The sequence below is a fragment of the Sapajus apella genome, unplaced genomic scaffold, assembly GCF_009761245.1.
Source record: "Sapajus apella isolate SASKATOON/1434 unplaced genomic scaffold, GSC_monkey_1.0 scaffold14, whole genome shotgun sequence".
NCBI classification, from domain to species: domain Eukaryota; kingdom Metazoa; phylum Chordata; class Mammalia; order Primates; family Cebidae; genus Sapajus; species Sapajus apella.
In genome coordinates this window covers 34,346,220-34,371,085 of record NW_022436954.1, presented here as the reverse complement: position 1 = coordinate 34,371,085, position 24,866 = coordinate 34,346,220, and the positions used below count along the sequence as shown (strand labels likewise).

Sequence of the window (24,866 nt, the reverse complement as noted above, 5' to 3'; positions counted from 1 at the left end):
TAGAATTTCATATCCAGACTAACTAAGCTTCAGAAGTGAAGGAGAAATAAAATCCTTTACAAACAAGGAATTGCTGAGAGATTTCATCACCACCAGGCCTGCCTTACAAGAGCTCCTGAAATAAGCACTAAACATAGAAAGGAACAACCAGTACCAGCCACTGCAAAAAAGTACCAAATGGCAAAGAGCGTTGACACAATGAAGAAACTGCGTCAACTAATGGGCAAAACAAGCAGCAAGCATCAAAATGGTAGGATCAAATTCACACGTAACAATATTAACCTTAAAGATAAATGGGGTAAATGCCCCAATCAAAAGACACAGACTGGCAAATTGGACAAAAAGTCAAAATCCATCTGTGTGCCGTATCAGGAAACCAATCTCATGTGCAAGAATACACATAGGCTCAAAATAAAGGGATGGAGGAAGATTTACCAAGCAAAAGGAGAGCAAAAAAAAAAAAAAAAAGCAGGAGTTGCAATCCTAGTCTCTGATAAAAAAAAAAAAATAGACTTTAAACCAACAAAGATCGAAAGAGGCAAAGAAGGAGATTACATAATGGTAAAAGGATCAATGCAACAAGAAGAGCTAACAATCCTAAATACATACACACCCAATACAGGAGCACCCAGATACATAAAGCAAGTTCTTAACAACTTATAAAGAGACTTAGACTCCCACACAGTAATAGTGGGAGACTTTAACACTCCACTGTCAATATTCGACAGATCAACAAGACAGAATATTAACAAGGATTTCCAGGACTTGAACTCAGATTTGGACCAAGCAAACCTAATAGACATTTAAAGAATTCTCCACCCCAAATCCACGGAATATACATTCTTCTCAGCACCACATCACATCTACTCTAAAACTGACCACAAAATTGGAACTAAATCACTCCTCAACAAATGCAAAAGAATGGAAATCATAACAAACAGTCTCTCAGACAACACTGCAATCAAATTAGAATTCACAATTAAGAAACTAACAAAGAACTGCACAACTTCATGGAAACTGAACAACTGGCTCTTGAATGCTGACTGGATAAACGATGAAATTAAGGCAGAAATAAAGATCTTTGAAACCAATGAGAATGAATATACAACGTACCAGAATCTCTGGGACACACTTAAAGCACTGTCTAGAGGGAAATTTATAGCAATAAATGCCCACATGAGAAGCAAGGAAAGATCTATAATCCATACCCTATCATCAAAATTTAAAGACCTAGAGGAGCAAGATCAAAAAAACTCAAAGGCTAGCAGAAGACAAGAAACAACTAAGACCAGAGCAGAGCTGAAGGAGATAGAGACACAAAAAGCCCTTTTAAAAAAATCAATAAATCCAGGAGCTGGATTTTTGAAAAGATCTACAAAATGGATAGACCGCTAACCAGATTAATGAAAAAGAAAACAGAGAGGAATCAAATGGATGCAATAAAAAATGATAAAGGGGGTATCACCACCTATTACACAGAAATAGAAACTACCAACAGAGATTACTACAAACAACTCTATGCACATAAACCAGCAAACCTGGAAGAAATGGATAAATTCCTGGACATTTGCACCTATCCCAAGCCTAAACCAGGAAGAAGTCGAAACCCTGAATAGACCAATAACAAGGGCTGAAGTTGAGGCAGCAATTAATAGCCTAACCACCAAAAAAAGCCCAGGTCCAGATGGGTTCACAGCCAAATTCTACTAGACATAGACAAAGAGGAGCTGGTACCACTCCTTCTGAAACTATTCCAAACAATCCAAAAAGAGGGAATCCTTCCCAAATCGTTTTATGAGACTAACATCATCCTGATACCAAAACCCGGCAGAGACTCAACAAAAAAAGAAAACTTTAGGCCAATATCCAGGATGATCATTCATGCAAAAATCTTCAGTAAAATACTGGCAAACCGATTGCAACATCACATAAAAAACCTCATCGATCATGATCAAGTAGGCTTCATCCCGGGGATGCAAGGCTGGTTCAACATACACAAGTCTATAAATGTAATTCACCACATAAACAGAGCCAAAGACAAAAACCACATGATTATATCAACAGATGCAGAGAAGGACTTCAACAAAATTCACAGATCTTTATGCTAAAAAAAACTCTCAATTAACTAGGTATCGATGGAATGTATCTCAAAATAATAAAAGCTATTTATGACAAACCCACAGCCAATATCATATTGAATGGGCAAAAACTGGAAGCATTCCCTTTGAAATCTGGCACTAGACAAGGATGACCTCTCTCACCACTCCTATTCAAAATAGTACTGGAAGTTCTAGCCAGAGCAATCAGACAAGAAAAAGAAATAAAGGGTATTTAAATAGGAAAGGAGGAAGTCAAATTGTCTCTATTTACAGATGACATGATTGTATGTTTAGAAGACCCCATCATCTCAGCTCAAAATCTCCTGAAACTGATAAGCAACTTCAGCAAAGTCTCAGGATACAAAATCAATGTGCAAACCTCACAAGCATTCCTATACACCAAAAACAGACTTAAAGAGAGCCAAATCAAGAAGGAACTGCCATTCACAATTGCTACAAAAAGAATAAAATACCTAGGAATGCAAGTAACAAAGGATGTAAAGACCTCTTCAAGAAGAACTACAAACCACTGCTCAAAGACATAAGAGGGGACACAAACAGATGGAAAAACATTCCATGCTCATGGTTAGGAAGAATCAATACTGTGAAAATGGCCATACTGCCCAAAGTAATTTATAGATTCAACGCTATCCCCATCAAGCTACCTATGACCTTCTTCACAGAACTGGAAAAAACCACTTTAAAATTCATATGGAACCAAAAGAGAGCCTGCATAGCCAAGACAATGCTAAGAAAAAAAATAAAGCTGGAGGCATCACACTATCTGACTTCAAACTATACTACAAGTCTACAGTAATCAAAACAATATGGTACTGGTACCAAAACAGAAATATAGACCAATGGAACAGAACAGAGGCCTCAAAGGCAATGCCACATATCTACAACCATCTGATCTTTGACAAACCTGAGAAAAACAAGCTATGAGGAAAGGATTCCCTGTTTAATAAATGGTATTGAGAAAAGTGGCTAGCAATGTGCAGAAAGCAGAAACTGGATCCCTTCCTGACACCTTACACTAAAATTAACTCCAGATGGAGTAAAGACTTAAACATAAGACCTAATACCATAAAAACCCCAGAAGAAAACCTAGGTAAAACCATTTAGGACATAGGCATAGGCAAGGACTTCATAAATAAAATACCAAAAGCATTGGCAACAAAAGCCAAAATAGACAAATGGGATCTAATTAAATTTAACAGCTTCTGCACAGCAAAAGAAACTATCATTAGAGTGAACTGGCAACCAACAGAATGGGAAACAATTTTTGCAATCTACACCCATCTCACAAAGGGCTAATATCAAGAATCTACAAAGAACTAAAACCTATCTATAAGAAAAAACAACACCATTCAAAAGTGGGCAAAGGATATGAACAGACACTTTCCAAAAGAAGACATATATGAGGCCAACAAACATATGAAAAAATGCTCATCATCACTGGTCATTAGAGAAATGCAAATCAAAACCACATTGATATACTATCTAATGCTGGTTAGAATGGCAATCATTAAAAAATCTGGAGACAACAGATGCTGGAGAGGATGTGGAGAAATGGGAACACTTTTACACTGTTGGTAGTAGGGAAAATTAGTTCAACCATTGTAGAAGACAGTGTGGCAATCCATCAAGGGCCTAGAAATAGAAATTCCATTTGACCCAGCAATCCCATTACTGGGTACATATCCAATCGATTATAAATCATTCTTTTATAAAGACACATGCGCACATGTTCACTCAGGCACTGTTTACAATAGCAAAGACCTGGAACCAACCCAAATGCCCACTGATGATAGACTGGACAAGGAAAATGTGGCACATATACACCATTGAATACTATGCAGCCATAAAAAAACAGAGTTTGTGTCCTCTGTAGGGACAGGGATGAATCTGGAAACCATCATTCTCAGCAAACTGACACAAGAACAGAAAATCAAACACTGCATGTTCTCACTCATAGGCAGGTGTTGAACAATGAGAACACATGGTCACCGGGAGGGGAGCATCACACACTGAGGTCTGTTGGCGGGGAATGGGGAGCGACACTGAGGGGTAGGGAAGTTGGGGAGTGATAGCATGGGGAGGAATGCCACATATAGGTGATGGGGGGATGAGGGCACAAACCACATTACCATGTACGGACCTATGCAACAATCATGCATGTTTTGCACATGTACCCCAGAACCAAAAGTGCAATAAAATATATATATATATATATATATATATATATATACTTAAAAAAAAAAAAATGATGAGTTCACATCCTTTGTAGGTATATGGATGAATTTGGAAACCATCACTCTCAGCCAACTGACAGAAGAACAGAAAATCAAACACGGCATGTTCTCACTCACAGGTGGGCGTTGAACAATGAGAACACATGGACACAGGGAGGGGAGCATCACACACTGGGTTCTGTTGGGGGGGAATTGGGAAGGGACAGCAGAGGGTAGTGAGGTTGGGGAGGGATATAACATGGGGAGAAATGCCAGATATAGGCGGGAGGATGGAGGCAGCACACCACATTGCCATGTATGTACTTATGCAATAATCCTGCATGATCAGCACATGTACCCCAGAACCTAAAGTGCAATAAAATATTTTAAAAAACAATTCTGTATCAGTTTATATCACTGAAAAATGTTCATTTAAACAATTAACCATTTAGGCTCATAAGTAGATTAGCAGTAGATTAACAGAGCTATAGAGAGTTAATAAAATTAATAGATTTACATGAAATATACAAATAATGATGATGTCAGAAAAGAACAAAATGAGCACCATTAAAATTAAAGTAAGTCTATAGGTGACATAAGCGGCTTTGTCTCTACTATCTTCTACCTAAGTTCTGGTTCTCCTTAATACCTGTAAAATAAAAACTAAAATTACTTGATCTAAAACTAAAATTACACAAAGTGTGTAATATAGAGAAATCATTGACTTCCTGAATTCATTTGAGAATATATATATATATATATATATAGGCATACCTTGTTTTACTGTGCTTTGCAGACACTATATATATTCTTTAAACAAATTGAAGGTTTGTGGCAATCTTGCTGCAAGCAAGTCTATAAGCATCATTTTTCCTACAGCATAAGCTTACAGTGTTGCATTTTGGCAATTCTCGAAATATTTTAAACTTTTTCATTATTACATATCCATAACGGTGATTTGTGACCTGTGATCCTTGATATTACTACTGTAATTGAGAGTCACAAATTGTGTCTATATAAACTATAATATAGTGAACTATAGTATAGTGAACTTATATACAGTATAGTGAATACTATAGATTTATATACATATATATAACATATATGAAACCAATTGAGATTGATATAAATGTTGATAGAAAAATTGATAGAAATTGATTGATATAGTGAACTATATATAGTATACTAAAGTACAGACTACAGTATACTGAACTTAATCAAGTGTTGTGTTTGCTCTGACTGCTCCATTTGACTGGCTATTTCTGTCACTCTCTCCCTCTCCTTAGCCCACCCTATTCTCTGAAACATATTGAAATTGGGCAAATTAATAACCCTAAAATGGCATCTAAGTGTTCAAGGGAAAGAAAGAGTTACATGTCTCTCATTTTAAATCAAAAGCTAGAAATGATTAAGCTTACAAGGAAGGCATGTAGAAAGCCAAGATAGGCTAAAAGCTAGGTCTCTTGCACAAAACATTTAGCCAAGGTGTGAATGCAAAGGAAAAATTCTTGAAGGAAATTGCAAGTGCTACTCCAGTAAACACACACTATAAGAAAGTGAAACAGCCTTATTGCTGATATGGAAAAAGTTTCAATGGTCTGGACAGATTAAATTAGGCATAACTTTCCTTTAAGTCAAAGTCTAATCCAGAGCAAGCCTTCTAAATCTCTTCAATTCTGCAAAGGCTGAGAGAGGAGAGTTAAGTTGCAGAGGAAAACTCTGAAAACAGCAGGTGTTGGTTCATAAGGTTTAAGGCCTTCTCTAGAACATAAAAGTCTAGGGAAGCAGCAAGTGCTGATGTGGAAGCTGCAGCAAGTTATCCAGAAAATTTAGCTAAGATCACTGATGAAGGTGGCTACACTAAACAGCAGATTTTCAAGGTAGACAAAACAGCCTTTTATTGGATGAACAAGCCATCTAGGACCCTTCATATCTAAAGAGAAGTAAATACCTACCTTCAAAGCTTTAAGGAACAGCTTAACTCTCTTGTCAGGGGCTTTTGCAACTGGTGACTTTAAGTTGAAACCAATGCTCACTTATCATCTAGGGCCCTTAAAAAATATGCTAAATCTAACTGTTTTTGTTCTATAAATGGAACAACAAAGCCTAGAGGACAGCACATCTGTTTACTGAATATTTTAAGCCCACTGTTGAGACCCATTGCTCAGAAAAAAAGATTCCTTTCAAAACACTAATGCTCACTGACAATACACCTGGTCATTCAGGAGCTCTGATGGGAATGTATGAGAAGATTAATGTTTTCATGTCTGCTAGCTCAACACCCAGTCTGCAGCTTGACTTTGTGTCTTCTTGTTTAGGAAACACATTTTGTAGGGCTATTGCTGCCATAGATAATTACTTAGCTCTGATGATTCTAGGCACAATAAATTGAAAAGCTTCTAAAAAGAATTTGCCATTGTAGATGTCATTAAGAACATTTGTGATATGCAGAAGGAGATGAAAATATCAACATTAATAGGAATTTGGAGGAAGTTAATTCCAACCCTCATGGATAACAATGACAGGTTCAAGATTTCAGTCAAGAAAGTAACTGCAGATGTGGTGGGCATGCAAGAGAATTAAAACTAAAAGCGGAGCCTGAAGACGTGACTGAATTGCTGTGATCTCATGACTAAACCTGAAGAAATGAAGAGTTGCTTCTATGGATTACCAAAGAAAGTGGTTTCTTGAGAAAGTTTACCACCTATTCCTTATAAAGATGCTATCAATGTCAAAATGATAACAAAGAATTTAGAATATCACATAAATGTAGCTGATAGAGCAGTGGCAGGGTTTGAGAGGACTGTCTCAAATTTTAAAAGAAGTTCTATTGTGGGCAAATGCTACCAAAGAGCATCACATACTATAGAGAAAATTTTCATGAAAGGATGAGTCAACCTATGCAGCAAACTTCATTGTTGCCTTATTTTCAGAAATTGTCACAGCCACTCCAACTTGTAGCAACCATTACTCTTACTAGTCAGCAGCCACAAACATTGAGGCAAGATCTCCACCAGCAAAAAGATTATGACTTGCTGAAGTTTCAGATATCATTAGCATTTTTAGTAATAAAGCATTCTTTAAAATTAAAGCATGGTCATTATCTTTTCAGACATAATGCTATTGCACACTTAACAGACTATAGTGTAGTGTAAACATAATTTTTATATGCACTGGAAAACCAAAATATTTGCATGACTCATTTTATTGCAATATTTGCTTTATTGTAGTGGTCTGAAGGATGGAATCTGCTATATCTCTGAGTCAAATCTGTATGTATGTATGTGTGTAGATATAATTATATATAAAACATACATATGTATATACATACAAAAGACATAACATAAAATACTTAACTAAATTTTAAAACAATAAATTCCTCAATATTAGATATTAATATAATGTTTACCTTTCAATTTCTTTTTCGTGAGGGTTTGAAATCATTAATCTTGCTTTGTCATTTTCATTAGCAAAGGCTTTCTGTTGTTCATAGGCTTTTAGTTTTTCTTTTAACAATAAAATCTAGTAGAGAGAAAACACTAGTTAAAATATAAAAGAAGTCATTTACATAGCCACAGCCAAAATTTAGCTCTTAAAAACTAACTGAATTAAACAGATTTTAATTTTAATAGAAAAATATGTTAAATTTTTGGACAATTAAATTATAAAATTCTATAAATGAAGAATTGAAAAAGACTAGCATTAAAATATAAACAGACATACCTCTGCCTTCTGCTCATTACAGATCTTTACGTATTGAGTTACATGATTATTTACATTAAGAATATTGCTCTTCAACTGTTGAAAGATAGAAATTATGTTTGTTTATAGAGATAATAATCACATAAATACATGAATAAAATGACATTATATTCTCATTGAGTTCCATGAATTCAGAATTTGTGACAATTATGCTTATGCTTAAAATCTATGACAAGAGGGTCTTCTCAGCACATTAATAATGTAAAAGAAATTATAAAGAAATTACCTTATTGAGAAAAGCTACTTATGAGCATGTACTCACAGTGTAATAAAATTCCCTACTTTTAGTTTTCACTGAGTTCTTAATATATTTTAACATTTTTATCATAGTATGGGCCCTTTGACATTTATGGTATAGTAGAGAGAATATTAAACATATAAATCCAAATACTTGATATTGAGACCTTGCTTACTTCTCACTTAACCTGACTTAGAATTCTAACTGTTTGATGTTTAGATTTCTCATCTGTAAAATGGAGCTAAGAATTTATTTCTCAAGAGGTTAGTGTAAGGTCTACATGAAAATCATGTGTGACAAACTTTTCTGTATACTCATATAGTATGACCTTTTACAATTAATTATATAAAGAGTCTGGGAACATTTTTCTCAAGATGACCATAACATGTTCATCTTCAGATGCTTAAGGAGAGTGGCAGAGGGGGAAAAGGGAGAAGAGGAGGAATTGTCACAACAGTCTAACTCTAGGTTTTTTCAACCCTGATATATTATAAATTTTAAACATACATGTTTTGACATATATGTTTTTAAGTACACCATATCTTTGGCAAAAATACTTATGTAACCAATTATTATGTTTCTGGAGAAATACAGAGATTGGTATATCAACATCATGAATGTGGATATAAATTATGTAGAAAAAACATTAAAAAAATATGCTTTATACCTATTTTACAGATGAAATAATGGGCTTGGAAAGATTAACTAACATATCCAAGATTTTTCAGGTAGAAAGTTTTGGTTCTATATTATATATATATAAAAATCAAGATGCTTTATGGTTTAACTGTCAAAATTAATGTTCAATTAACCAGGTTAGCAAGGACTGTTCTAACCCTGAGCTGTCTAACTCATTATGTAGAAACACAACCCTAATTAATACTTTCATGATACTTATAAAAATCATATGCAGCCGATATCTCAACAACAAAGGCAGAGTAAACAGACTTACAGAAGATTTTATGTCCTTTGCACGGTTAGCATACTTAAGAGTGTTATATGTGTCATCATAGAATATAGAGGAAGGACTAACAGCAGCTATCATTATAGTTTGACAGTTTCCTCCAAGAGAATCCTTTAACAAGCGAGTAAGCTTACTATTTCTGTAAGGGATATGCTGATTCTTTCTCTGAAAGTACAAAAAAAGAGTTCTTATGTCATTTTTCACATTTAAATGCAAACCAGCTACAACTTTAGCACTTCACTATAAGAACTTAAGCACCATCCAATTTTGTCCAGGCTTATAATTGCTGATTGATTCCTTAGACAATGAATCTTATAGGATTATTCAGTGAATATATAAAATAAATGCCATATTTAAAAATATCTCCATCTGAATAAGTATGAACTTTAGTTCAAAATAAAATAATACATAAATAATGGTTCGTTGTGATATAGGTACCAAATAAACGTAAAAAATTAATGATAGGGAAAACTGGGTGTGAAGCATATTTAACAGAATCTTTTTGTATCATCTTAGTAATTTTTCTGTGAATCTGAAACTATTTGAAAATGTCAATTTAAAAATATTTCCACTCATTGAAAAAAACTAAAACACAGAAGTAAACAGATGTCCTATACAAATATACTAGAGGAATAACAAGAGCTCCGCATAGCTTCGAGTTACTTCTCTCCATAAATAACCATCTAATATAGATATAAAATAAATTATAATTACAGTGTTACAGACATTTCTTCTGAAATCACTATAGAGTCCTTAAAAAACCTAATAGTTCAAGTCTTTCTTTTACCTAAAAAAAGAAAAAAGCAAAAGTAACAAATTCTGTTAAGTTTTGTTTCTGGTTTTGAAGTAACAAATTTTCCAGATGACAACTTTTACATAAAGAAAGATTCTTTACAACTTCAAGCTAAAAGCAACCCAATGTTATCCAATATATATCTTTCATATTGCAGAAGAGGAAATTGAAGCTAAGCATAAAGTGAAATGATTTGCCTCAGGTCACACAGCTGGGAGTTCACAGAGCTAGAAATAGGTACTAGGTCCCCTAATTCTCAGTAGCAATATGCTTTCCACCATAGCAGTCTTTCCCAAACAGTGTGAAATGTGCACTGCTTGTGCTATTTTAAATTATTTTTCATGTCTGAGACATACATTAAACACTTACTCACAAATGACTCAATGGGAGTCATTATTAAAAAATTAAGGATTAGTTCACATGGCAAAAATCTTATGAATGGCTTAAGTTTATAAAATCAGACTCTATACTGTGCTATCTGCTTACATGTTTGAGATTTTAACTTAGACTATAAAAGACATCTTGCTTTTGCAATCTTCATGATTTTAGAATTTGCCTTTAAAAAAAAAAAGTGCTGCAATTATTTTAATACACTTTATTCCAAATCAAAAGGTAACATTTTGAACAGTTTAACAAGCCAAAGCTTTTTATTTTATTTTATATTATACTAAGTTCTGGGATACTTGTGCAGAATGCGCAGGTTTGTTACATAGGTATGTATGTGCCACGGTGGTTTGCTGCACCCATCAACTGTCATCTACATTAGGTATTTCTCCTAATGCTATCCCTCCCCTATCTCTCCACCCCCTGACAGGGTGTGATATTCCCCTCTCTGTGCCCATGTGTTCTCACTGTTCAACTCCCACTTATGAGGGAGAACATGCAGTGTTTGGTTTTCTGTTTCTGTATTAGTTTGCTGAGAATGATGGCTTCCAGCTTCATCCACATCTCTGCAAAGGACATGAATTCATCCTTTTTTATGGTTGCATGTATTCTATGATGGATATGTGCCACATATTCTTTATCTAGTCTATCATCAATGGGTATCTGGGTTGGTCCCAAGTCTTTGCTACTGTGAATAGTGCCACAATAAACATAAGTGTGCATGTGTCTTTATAGTAGAATAATTTGTAATCCTTTAGGTATGTAGCCAGTAATGAGACTGCTGGGTCAAATGATATTTCTGGTTCTAGATCCTTGAGGAATCACCACACTGTTTTCCACAATGGTTGAACTAATTTACACTCCCAGCAACAGTATAAAAGTGTTCCTATTTATCCACATCCTCTCCAGCATCTGTTGTTTCCTGACTTTTTAATGATTGCCATTCTAGCTGGCGTGAGATGGTATCTAATTGTGGTTTTGATTTGCATTTCTCTAATGACCAGTGATGATGAGTTTAGGTAAGCACTTCTGGCATATGGTACATGTAAACTATTGTTAAATATGCCCAAAGCATCTAGTAAACATTATCTTATTAAGTGATTTCATGACATTTTATAACTTAAACCCCTCTTTAAAAAAAAAAAAAAAAAAATCAACGCTCTAATACTTAACCCCATTTATGGTATATAAAATACTAAACAACAGAATTTAGCTTTTCTAAAATATGGTTATTTTGCCTTCATGCCAATTTAATTATCATGCTTGCTGTGTAGTGATCATTAAATGATCACACTTTAAAAACCAAGTTCAAAATAAGTGATAAGAATGTACCATAAAATATTAACTCTCAATCTGGTATTCATTAATTTCCATTTAACCAATTCTGACTATAAAACTGGAAATTAAAAAAGAAATAATAATCAGTTTTACTTAATACACTAGGTTTTCTGAGGTCTTTGATCTATATACGAACATTACTGATATACCCTTGAAATGTGATATATACCAGACTTTAAAATAAAATCATATTAAATAGTATCTTTCTTATATGTTTGAATATTTCAAACTATTTAACAAATAAACATATAATGCCTACCTTTGAATCTGCTAAGGCATTGATGACATTCCCAAGAGCTAAAAGTGATCTATTAATATTTGTGCCTTCTACAAATCGGGTTCCCTTAGCACCGGTAGTACTTGCTCGCTCAGATCCTGCCAGGTCAATGAGTGACATCTTGGCAATACGAACATTTTGATTGATACTTGCTGTTTTGTCTTGTTGTCGCAAGTAAATCTTTTTGAAATTATAAAATTTAAAAAAATGAGGATAAGATTTAACAAAATTAAAAGGGAAACATATACTTTATTTTTAAAAAAGCACAAAATCAAAATTATAAGGTAAAATCTAATAGATATTTAAGAGCAGTAGAAGTAATCATTACAGTTGAGAAAAATATAAAAATGTAAAGACTTTCTCTATGTGTACCAGAGGAAAAATAACTCCTGACCTGACAGAAGATCAAAAGTTCCATTTATATTCTGGTACCCCTTGAACCAGAACATGGAATTCAGAGGTGATAGTTGGGGACACAAATTCTATCGAAATAATGTTAAGAAAAAACCAAAGGAACTGGTCAGAATGCCTTGCATGTATTCGGAGACTGCCCCAAAAGACAAGGTGAATTTGAATCTTGATCCAAACTGAAGAGTAAATTTATTCTAATCCCCAAACTTGTGTATGTCCTTCTAATTAAGAAAATATTATATACAAAAAAGGTAGTACAGTCTTGCATCACTTAACAGCAAAGCTATGTTCTGTGAAATGCACGGTTAGTTGATATCCTCATTGTGAAAATATCATAAATCAAACATAACAGAAAATGATAAAATCAACAGACTTGGTAAACAGAATGTAGTAGACTGCTTTTGGGGCAATAAGTACAAGCTGCACACTCTAAAGTAACAATAAAAGGTAAATACATTAATGAATAACACAGTCATTTATTATCAAGTCATGTATTGTACATAATTTCTGTACTGTATTCCGTACTATATTCTGTACATATAGTATGTACTATATTTTCATATGACTGGTGGTGCAGGTTTGTTTATGCCAACATCACCACAAACATTTGAGTAATACGTTGCACCACCACACTATGATGGGCATGACATCACTAGATGAATAGAAACTTTTCACCTCCGTTGTAATCTTATGGGACCACTGTTGCATATGTGAACTGTTGTTGACTAAAATGTCATTATGCAGCACAGGACTATACAGTAAAGTCTACTTGTTATTTTCAACCACCTAGTAAAGCATAATTTATTCAAATATTTAGAGCTACTCTGTAAGAATTATCTGAACTTCATTAGGTAGCAAACAAAAGATGAGGAAGGCAAGGTATTAATTCATTATAAAACCTATTTATTAAATTTTTTTCTAAAGCAGGATCTAAGATTATTTCAGAGACATCTCAGTGTCACAGAGAAACATTTCTCTCAAGACTATTAATAGCCAGAGAGTTAGTGGTAAGAACAAAAAAGATTAATGAAATTTTTGTATACTATGAATGGTTTGGTTGCCTTCAACATGAATTCTTTAAACTATAACAATTTCTTTCTTATGAAATGAATCTCAGATAGCATAATACTGAAAGAAGCTTTATATTATCATTTGGATATTAAAAGGACTAGAACCTATAAGAAATAGTAGCTACTAACCTATGCATTAGCTCTTTCTGGAATTGTATAACTGAGAAGTACTGTGCCAACTGAATCATACTTCCTTAAGGAATGCAACTATTTACATGGTCTTTATGGTGAGATCTTTTAAAGATGAATCAGTATTTTCCCAAATTATTGTTCTATAAGTCTAGACCTATAGAGATAAATTTTACTGTGAATGTATGATTATCTATTGGAAAGATTAAATATTTTCACCAAAAACAAGACAATTTTTATTACTACAACTTTACCATCCTATATGTTTACAAAGGAAGAAATTTTGTATTTTTGATTTAAACATCTGAGTTATAAATATTCTTGGTGACAGAAACTTCTAAAAGCTACAAAGTAAAGAAAGTACTGGCAAGTGAAGTCTACAGACAGATTTTTTTCACATGTATGAAAATGACCATTCATGACTTTAGTTTCCTTTATTTTAAATTCAATTTTAAGAGTGATAGTCTAGTGGCCTCTTACTTGGAAAACAGCATGAGAACGAGAAGATGCAGCATTCATATCAGTGGGATGTTGTGTCCTGTTTTTGTTTCCATTATCCAATAAATGTAAAATTTCTTCTGAGGATTTGGGCTGGAGATATTTAAGTAGAAGAAAATATTAAAAATCAAATTATCTTTAAATTTTTCAATAAAATTTCAAAAAAGAAAAAGATTTAAAGGTAAAAGAAAATGTTTCCATAAAAACCCTAGAAGAAAACCAAGCAAAACCATTCAGGACAAAGGCATAGGAAAGGACTTCATGACTAAAACACCAAAAGCACTGGCAGCAAAAGCCAAAACAGACAAATGGGATCTAATTAAACTCCAGAGCTTCTGTATAGCAAAAGAAACAATCATTAGACTGAACTGGCAACCAACAGAATGGGAAAAAATTTTTGCAATCTACCCCCATCTCACAAAGGGCTAATATCCAGAATCTACAAAGAACTAAAACAGATCTACAAGAAAAAAACATACAAACCCATTCAAAAGTGGGCGAACAACAGACACTTTTCAAAAGAAGACATATATGAGGCCAACAAACATATGAATAAATGCTCATCATCACTGGTCATTAGAGAAATGCAAATCAAAACCACATTGATATACCATCTCATGCCAGTTAGAATAGCAATCACTAAAAAATCTGGAGACAACAGATGCTGGAGAGGATGTGGAGAAATAAGAACACTTTTACACTGTTGGTGGGAGTGTAAATTAGTTTAACAATTGTGGAAGACAGTGTGGTGATTCCTCAAGGACCTAGAAATAGAAATTCCATTTTACCCAGCAATCTCATTACTGGGTATATATCCAAAGGATTATAAATTGTTCTATTATAAAGCTACATGCACAGGTATCACTGTTTACAATAGCAAAGACCTGGAACCAACCCAAATGCCCATCGATGATAGACTGGACAAGGAAAATGTGGCACATATACACCATGGAATACTATGTAGCCATAAAAAACAATGAGTTTGTGCCCTTTGTAGGAACAGGGATGAATCTGGAAACCATCATTCTCAGCAAAATTGACAGAAGAACAGAAAATCAAACACAGCATGTTCTCACGGCGGGTGTTGAACAATGAGAACACATGGACACAGGGAGGGGAGCATTACACACTGGGGTCTATTGGGGGAGACTAGGGAAGGGACAGTGGGGGATAGGGAGGTTGGGGAGGGATAACATGGGGAGAAATGCCAGATATAGGTGATGGTGGGATGGAGGCAGCAAACCACATTGCCATGTATGCACCTATGCAACAATCCTGCATGATCTGCTCATGTACCCTAGAACCTAAAGTACAATAAAAAATAAAAAATTAAAAAAACAAAAAGAAAATGTTTTCTATAAATTCAATCCTATTAAATACTGAATTTGTCTCATCTGCTTAGTATTGTGTGTATTATATGAAGAATAAAAGATAAAATCCAGTCTCTCAGGAGCAGAGTCTAGTCTCTGTATTAAACAGAATATGACATTAAATATTCAAGCAGATTTTTGAAAGAAAATCTCACTCATTGGGAGGCCGAGGTGGGCAGAATTGCTTGAGCCCAGGAGTTTGAGATCAGCCTGAACAACGTGATGAAATTCCATTCTACCAAAAATACAAAAATTAGCCGGTCCCATAGCCTGGTCACAAAATTAATAAATACATACCTACATACATAAATAGATTAAAATTTCAAAATAAAATTTTAGAAATGTTTTCAAAAAGTTCATTTAGTATTTTAAAAGAAAACAAAATTTGACTAAAGATATAACCTAATCATTTAAAATCTGTACTTTATTAGTTGTTTTTTCTCAAACAGGATGGAAGTAAGTGCATGGCTGGTGAAAATGGCTTAATAATCACATTTGGTATTCTAACAGGGAAAAAAATGTTTATATACACACCTGGTGCAAAGTAAGCCCATGAACGACTACCCCTTTTTGGGTATCTTCCCGGACAGCAAGTGGCCCTGAATTTGCTAAGAGGTCACGAATCTGTTCATTATATACCTTAAAATAAAAAGAACTGCTTTAGCATTGATGTAAAAAAAAAAAAAAATAGTGATTACATCACACATACATTGCTGATTTAAGGTTGTTAGAATTTATATCCTAAAGACAAGGAACAGTTCACTTTTATTCACCTCATACCTTCTATCTCATGTTGCCATTAATTGTCTACCAACGCAGAAAATTGAAGAGTTTGATTACCTAGGTTTGAAATTGAAACTTAACGTTGGAGTCATATCCTCACTCATAATTCCTGCCTTGATGACTATGGTGAAACAGAGATAAATAAGACAGCTTAAGTGCATTTTCTTATTTCCAGGAAATATATGGAATACACAGTCTTGGAGAATTCTGGGAAACGGAAACGCAGGTTGCATGGAGATGGCATGGTTCTTACTGTAGAGATATTTATTATTTCACAATGTCCAAGTAGTCCAAACTTTTATAATTTTAGAGCTTAAATGGTACAGAAAACCCACACTCAAGGACAGGTGGTATTTGTTTAAATAATCCTTCAATTATATTAATTTTGATATATAATTATTAATAATAAATTTCAAATGAAGATCCATTTGAATCACGAGGGAACTAAGGCTCTGAGAGGTTAAATGATTTGTCTATGGGCATAAAGGTATTAGCAGAGTAGGAACTGAAGCCTAGACAGCTTCACTCTACTGCATCATAAAGAATACACATCTGTATTTTATATTTCTGGCCACTTTTTAAAAAGTAATTTTTATAAGTAAAACACATTTCTGTGTAGTAATAATGACCTGATTTTATCAATTTATTAAATGTACAAAGTTTATTACTTGCTAACCAGATGATAATTACAACCATTACTCAAAGATTTAAGAAAAAACATTACAAAATTTAGTCTCTAAAAAATTATTTTGTTATTTCTACGTTCTAGTAAGTAGCTCATAGTGATAATTCATTGCTGATTCTCTAAAATGAATGATAGACATTAGAATGTAATAGACCCTTAAAAGTAATACAATGATAATATGAAGAAACTTTTTTTAATCATATCTTTTTGATGAGCAGCTGTCACTTTTCTATTGCTTCCCCTTACCCACTTCAATCATACCAAATCAACAATTAGATTAATTGCCCTTAAGCTGGTCTATGCATGAGACTCACCTGGGAGCATTTAAAAAACACAGATGCCTCAGCCACACACCAGACCTACTAAATTACAATATCCGAAGTGTGAGGCCTAGGCATATCTATTTTTAAAAAGTTCTATAGGCCATTCTGGTGCACAGCTTGAGTGGAAAACCATATTATACACTGCTTATTATTAATTATATGATAGCAGATTAAAAGAAAAAATAAAAATTGTGAAAATAACCAAACTTCAAAATTCTCCCAGTTATAAAAAAGATCTAAGGTAAAAATAATGAATATTGCCACTCTCTTTTTCTAATTATGTTCAGAACAATTATTTTCATACTTAACTAAAAAAATGAGTTTTGCTTCTCTTTTATCTGTAAGTTCTAATGAAGAAATTTTCACAACATATATGATTTTAATCAATCTTTGGAAGAAACTCTCAGTAGGGACCAAAGTATAAGATGTTAATAAGAGAAATTTTCTGGCACGAGAAATGAACAGGCAGTGAAATCAGGGTTTTTATGTTTCTGTACTCATTTCTAAAACACTATCTGAATGCAAAGTTAAGAGTGTCTGCCACTTACCATTTGTTGAATATTAAAAGAGTAGAAGGCCTCAAAGAAAAACGATGGGGTATTTCAAAAGGACACAAGAGACAACACGAATGAGCCTCAACTGGCCAAATCTTGCACAATTTGAACATACAAAAAATGATTACAGAAAGAGATTATACTATTGAATAAAGTAAAAATGCATGAGGCTGATATAATAAAGGAAAAACTCTTCCTATAGTAGAAAGCCAATAAATAAATGTGCAAGAAAGGATGGAATTTAAAAATTACCATCACCTACCACCATCGTAATAGTAATTGATTCAGTCACCAATCAACAGTGGATGCTAATATCGATAGATGAAAATTTGAGTAGTTGCGGATACTTACATTGTCTACATACATAGTACTTACTGATTATAAATGGTAAACAGTATCTTCAAAGTGGAGAAACCCTACAGATATCAGCATAATAAAACTCATGAAAGTTAACATTCCAGTATAAGAACTAATCAACCGTGTAAGCCTTTTATGATGAAGTAGTCAACATCACGTTCCTTGTGTTACTGTCAGTGCATAATCTATATTAATCATGACAAATTCAAACTGAGGATTTTTATGGCAGTGTCATAAAAGGCAAACAAACACATAAAAATTACAGATTAAGGAGACTAAAGAGATATATAACAACTGAATGAAATTTTATTTCACAATAAAGAATATTAATGAAATAACTAACAAAAGCTCACAAAGATCTATAGATAACTATATTGTATCATTGCTAATTTCCTGATTTGGGTACCTATTTAGCAGTTACTTAAAAAAATATTCTGTTTTTAGAAGTCTGCAACTTAGCTCTGAAAGAAAGAAATGTATACACACACAGAGAAAGCAAATGCAGTAAAATGTTAACATGTGGGTTATCTATGTGAAGGGTTTCTGGAGGTTCTTTGTACTATTCTTGAAACTTCTCTGTAAGTCTGAATTTTTGCCAAAATTAAAAAAAAAAAAGAAACTTAACAGAAAAATATGCATAACAAATATTCAAGACGAGGAATTTTAATAATTTTATATATTCATGGGAAAACTCATATAACAAAATCATTTTAATGAACCATGTCAATGATTTCTCAAAACTATTGATTGAATTGCCAACTTACCTCCAGATACGATACTGCAGTACTACATATTTTCTCTTCTTTAATCTCATCCATGCATTTATAAAGGTGTAACATTGTTAGGTACATCACTCCAGGTTCATCAGCTGATCCTAGCATGGTATGGGTCTTCCCAGCGCCAGTGGCACCATAAGCAAGTACTGAGTTTTTAAGAAAAGGAATCAAAACTCTTTGTTATGACAGGTAACACTATTATATCTAATATCTAGTGGATAGTTTCATCCGGATATCATGAACAGTATCTTTAAACCCTATAAATCCAAAATTATTTAGTCATATCCTCAAAACCTGGGAATTTTTACCACAAATCTGCTCTTATTCCTATATTCTTTATTCTGATAAACGGTATCACTACTCCCAGCCCCACACTCTAACAACGACTCTTTCAAAGCAATCTTAAAATATCCCTACTGATTAGTCTTATCTTCCATCTTCTTTTTCCTTTGGAATTTATAGTCATCTTTACGAAAAAGAAATCTGAATATGTTAAACCTTCTTAATTGTTCCAGGTTTACATAAGAAAGTTCAAATTCCTCACTTTGGAATATTATAAAGCATTCAGAGGGTATCTGCTTATTTCACCAGCCTACTTCTTCCTTGCTGTGATCTAGGGATACTTAATTATTCAATATCCTCAGCATTTTCTGCTGCTTTCTACTCTGCTGCCTTTGTTCTAAGAAGTCCCTCTACTTGATCCAGGTGGAATACTTCTGTTGCTAAAGTGCTCAGCACAAATACCATTTTTCTCTGCCTTCCCTCATTGTTCTAGGCAGACATATCTACTCTTTCACTTCAGCCCTCAGTATATGCTGTGTATCCACATTCCTCTCTTCTGGCATGTATCACACTGTATTTCCAACTTTGTGCGCCACCAAGGCAGAGGCCATGTATCCTTGGCGCCTAGCAAATCACTTGCCACAAAGCAGGTACTTAAATATTACCAGATAGATGCCATTTATAAAATTCCTTTTAAAATTTTTGTTTAAGGCAGATTAATTTGTTTCTAAGATTCTGTTCAATACAAGAAAATCATGTGTTTCTTCAAATGTATTTAAAAAAAAAAAACTACTCTATGGGCCAGGCTCCATAGCTCATCCCTACAATCCCAGTAGTTTGGACAGCTAAGGTGGGAGGACTGCTTGAGTCCAGCCTGGGCAACATAGTGAGACCTAGTGTCCTAAAAAAATTAGCTGAGGGTAGTAGCTCATGCCTGTAGTCCAGCTACTCAGGAGGCAGAGATGGGAAGATCGCTTAAGCTGAAGCCCAGCAGGTTGAGGCTGTAGTGGGCTGTGATTGCACCAGTGCACTCCAGCCTGAGCAACAGAGCAAGACTCTGTCAAAACAAAACAAAACAAAAAAATCCACCCTGGGAATTACATATGGTAAATACCAAATACAATAATCAGTTAAGGCAGTAAGTTATATTATTACTGGTTGATAATATTTTTATAAATTCAATCTGTCTGCTAAACCAAATGTTAACAAACCACAAAAATACTTTTCAGTATAATGAATTAACATAGTACATATTTTACTATGTTCTATTTTATTTAAGCTGGTATATAAGGAAGCTTTAAAAGAGCTGGGTAAGAATATAATTAAAGACAAAAAGAAATCAAAAATTTAATAGTAGTTTGATAGAGCTTCTGGATTTTTTGAGTTAGGAAAAATTTTCAAAATCTCTAGAGACATGAATTTTTATGAATGAGAAAAAGGGTATCTTCTTAAAAATGGAAATCACAGCAGTACCAATCAATAAACTACACTCCATTCTTATTTGACCAAGAGGGTATGTCTTCCTTGATAAAACTAAAATGAATCAGGGAAAGACAGTGAAACATGTTACAGTTGTGAGCTGTCTTGGGGAAAATGTCATAAATACTAATAATTACAAAAATAAGATATAAATAATGGTGTTTAGTGCCTGATAAGCACTGAATAACTGGCCATTTTGGGTATCGCTCTCTTTTTTTTTTTTTTTTTGGAAATCAACATGGCTTTCTTGAAAGGCCAAAAAAGTACTAAAGATGGTTCTCAGGCTAATGATGGGCTAAATAGCATTAGATACTAAGTTAACATAAGATCTTAACACTTTTATCCGCCTTTCCAATTTTTATTTTACATTTGGGGGTAAAGTGCATGTTTGTTACATCGGTAAATCGCATGCTATGAGGTTTTGTGTACAGATTTTTTCATTACCCAGGTAAGGAGTATAGTACCTGACAGGTAGTTTTTTGATCCTCAATCTCCTCCTATTCTTCACCAACTTAAACACTTTTATTTCAGTGTACCATGAAGAAAAACTGCTGTAAAGAAACTGTCAAATGTTCAGAAATGTCTGACTACTCTCCAGGGATAGATAATTATTTAGGTAAGCTGTAGGAAAAGTTAAAAATACAAATTATGAGAAAAATGATGTTAATTGCAATAAGCATGCGGTTTAATAACATGGGAAACTGAAAGGACACACTGTCAATAGGGGCTATCGTAAAATTCTGGAAAAGAAAGGTTCACAAATGATAAATAAGTTATTTATGATAACTAACTTTTAAAGAAAGTCTATATTTACAGTTCAAACCTATTAAATTTCTTAAGAATTTTTAGCATGCAAGTGCCTTAAATTTGATTATATTTAGAAGGGTCAAGTAGATGTCCCTCCTACTGTAAAGTGAAAGCAGATAGAGAAATTAAATCCCAAATTGAAACAAATACCTGTGCAATTATATCCATTCAAAAAACTATGAAGAATTGGCTTAGTAGTGTGTTCAAAAACTTCTGACTGAGTTGAAGTTTCATCAAAAACAGCGTCAAATACAAATTTAAGATCTTTATTTTGTCTCTTTGTAACATTTTGATTTGTAGTTTTCTTTCCATGGAAAAAACTGACTTCTTCTTGTTTGGGATCAAACACTAGGATATGTTTATCCACAACATGAACCACTTTATGAAATCCAGCTGCTTTTTCTTTTGTGTTTTCAGGACGTACACGAACTACTACTTTCATATGGTGGCACAGGTCTTCCTCAGTGACAGACATTGTTGATTATCTTGATTCCTATTTGTATAAATGCTTGAATACTTCTCTGAAATTAAAAAAGAAAATAAAGTTCTAATATCAGTTTTACTTTCATGCAAAATAACTGGCAAGTAGTATCCATTCAAAAAGGATGTTAATAATTCTGTTTCACTCGCTTGGTAAACACTGGGGGAAAATATATGTATATATAAACACACACACACATATACACACATACATATGCACTTAACTACCTTAAAACAAACAATTAAATGACACATAGATACACAAAAATATGATAAAAATCTCTTTACTTGAAATATTAGTAAGATATTTGGCTTAAACTCAAATACTATAGCTGAACCATATATAATCACAGATATGCTACGCTAAAACCCAGATTTGATTTTCACAAGCCCTCCAGCAGTATTTTAGCTTAGGTCCTGGGAACAGATAGAAAAGGATCTCTCAGAACCATATCAAGGTATGATTGGAGAGCCTTGGCTCGTGAACTATTTTTAGTAAAAGTGATCTTGGCTGCAAGCCCCTTGGCAGTGGAAAGTGATACATACAGGCTGGTCTCTACCTGTACCTCAAAGGCCCACAGGGTTAAAAATAGTTCCAAGTAGGCATTCAATTAGCTAACTCAGGTCTAAAGGTGATTGAGATGGCACAGACTCCTTGGTGTATTCAGAGACCTTAGTCTCTGAGTATAGATTCTAGTCTCTGCTTTCTAATTGTATGCAAATTTAAGGAACCAATGATAGCAGGTTTAAAAATTATGGTCTGACTTTATGACTGCTTCATATGTGAAAAGGGAAAGTAAAGTAACAAAGATCAATAATTTGGAAGTCTCAACTATAAAGAAAATAATCTAGAATCTAAAGACCCCAAAACCAAAAAATTGCAAAACAAAACAAACCCCCCAAAACAACAAGATCTGAGTAAGGACCAAAAGGAGGTGAGAGACTTAGTATGATAATACAATCCCACTTCTAAGTATATATCCAAAGGAATTAAAATCAGTATGTTGAAGACATGTTTGCCCTGGCATGTGCACTACAAGATTATTCACAATGGCTAAGATACATAAACAATCTAAGTGCCCATCAACAGATGAACAGATTGGAAAAATGTGGTATATGCACTTAATGGAATACCATTCGGCCTTAAAAAAGAATAAAATTCTGTCACTTGTGACAACATGGATGAATCTAGAGGGTGTTATGCTAAGCAAAATAAGCGAGGCACAAAATGACAAATATCACATGATCTCACTTATATGCAAAATCTAAAAATCTGAACTCAGAGAAGTAGAGTAATGGTTACTAGAAGCTGAGGAGGGTGGAATGGGTGGGAAAAGGGGAAATGTTGGTCAAGGGGTACAAAGTTTCAGTTATACAGGAGGAATAGTTTTGGTGATCTATCGCATAGCAAGGTGACCATGGTTAATTGCTAGGAGTACATTTTAAATGTTTTCACAACAAAGAAATGGTAGGTGAGGTGATGGATACGTTAATTAGCGTGATATGCTCATTCCACTATGTATACATGTATCAAACATTACATTGTACCCTATAAACTTACACAATTCTTTTTGTCATTTATAAATTAAAAGAGACAAAAAAGAATAAACTCACCCAAAACAACATTTGAGTAAGGACTTGAAGGAGGTGAGGGCGTTAGTCATACAGACATTGTAGGAAGCATTTCCCCACAGAGAGAAAGATGCCAAAGTGGTGCTTTATATGTTGGCTAGAATGGAGTGAGCAAAGGAGAGTGTACTAAGACATGAAATGAGAAACGGGACCGTTAAAAGAATTTTGGCTCATACTCTAAGTAAGACAAATAACCATTGGAAGTCGTTTTGAGCACAGGAGTGATATAATCTGATCACCCTCCCTGCTATGTATGTAATATAACAGATTAGCCCATTGAAGTAATGTAGACAAGAGATGACTGTCGTCTCAGAATAGGGAGTGGCAAAAGAGGTGGTAAGTGGTCAGATTCTGGGTTTATTCTGAGGGTAACGGTGACAGAACTTACTGATATGTAGATGTGGAGTGAAAGAGAGAGACAGGATTGAAGAATAACTCCAAGGTTTCTGCCTTGAGTATCAGAAGAATAAAGTAGTCACCAACTGAGATGGAAATAACTGAGGCTGAAGCAAGGTCAGATCAGGAGTTCAGTTTTGGATAGCTTAAGTCTCAGAGTTTTGACAGACATCCAGGTGGAAATGTCAGGGCAGGTGGAAGCTAAGAAAATAAGAAAATTAAGGCTGTTCTCAGTCTTAATGAAGTATTAAGCTTTAAAAACTTGTGGGAAATCCTAAATCAAGGAGGAAACAGTGATCTATTATGTCAAATACTGCTGGCCAGGTGTGGTAGCTCACACCTGTAATCCCAGCACTTTGGGAGGCTGAGGGGGGTGGATCACGAGGTCAGGAGTTCAAGACCAGTTCGAGAGCAGCCAATATGGTAAAACACTGTGTCTACTAAAAATACAAAAAATTAGCTGGGCATGGTGGCATGTGTCTGTAGTCACAGCTACTCGGGCTCGGGAGGGAGGCTGAGGCAGGAGAATTGCTTGAACCCAAGAGGTGGAGGTTGCGGTGAGCCAAGACAGTGTCACTGCACTCCAGCCTAGGCGACAGAGCAAGACTCCAACTTAAAAAAAAAAAACAAACTTCTGCTAATAGGGCAAGTACTCACTGAGAATTAACCATTGGATTTAGTAACACAGAGGCCATTGAGAAAAGCAATTTTGGGGTAGTGGTGGGAAAAAAAATCTTGAAGGGAC

At 34.3% G+C, this 24,866-nt stretch overlaps 1 protein-coding gene across 4 annotated transcripts in view; it reads right to left on the bottom strand.

The window, feature by feature from the left end:
• KIF18A (kinesin family member 18A) overlaps positions 1-24,866 on the bottom strand; it is a 97,913-nt gene that overhangs the window by 64,920 nt on the left and 8,127 nt on the right. For 3 of the 4 annotated variants that reach the window (XM_032283682.1, XM_032283680.1, XM_032283683.1), the window contains exons 2-9: positions 21,764-22,134; positions 19,034-19,191; positions 16,102-16,206; positions 14,180-14,290; positions 12,072-12,269; positions 9,286-9,462; positions 8,057-8,131; positions 7,743-7,855 (exon numbers count right to left, since the gene is read on the bottom strand). In XM_032283682.1, coding sequence (XP_032139573.1) covers positions 7,743-7,855; positions 8,057-8,131; positions 9,286-9,462; positions 12,072-12,269; positions 14,180-14,290; positions 16,102-16,206; positions 19,034-19,191; positions 21,764-22,088 — 1,262 coding nt within the window. In that variant the 5' untranslated portion in view covers positions 22,089-22,134. Of the gene's footprint in view, positions 1-7,742; positions 7,856-8,056; positions 8,132-9,285; positions 9,463-12,071; positions 12,270-14,179; positions 14,291-16,101; positions 16,207-19,033; positions 19,192-21,763; positions 22,135-23,707; positions 23,823-24,866 lie in introns of all 4 variants that reach the window. The other variant, XM_032283681.1, reaches the window with a different exon arrangement.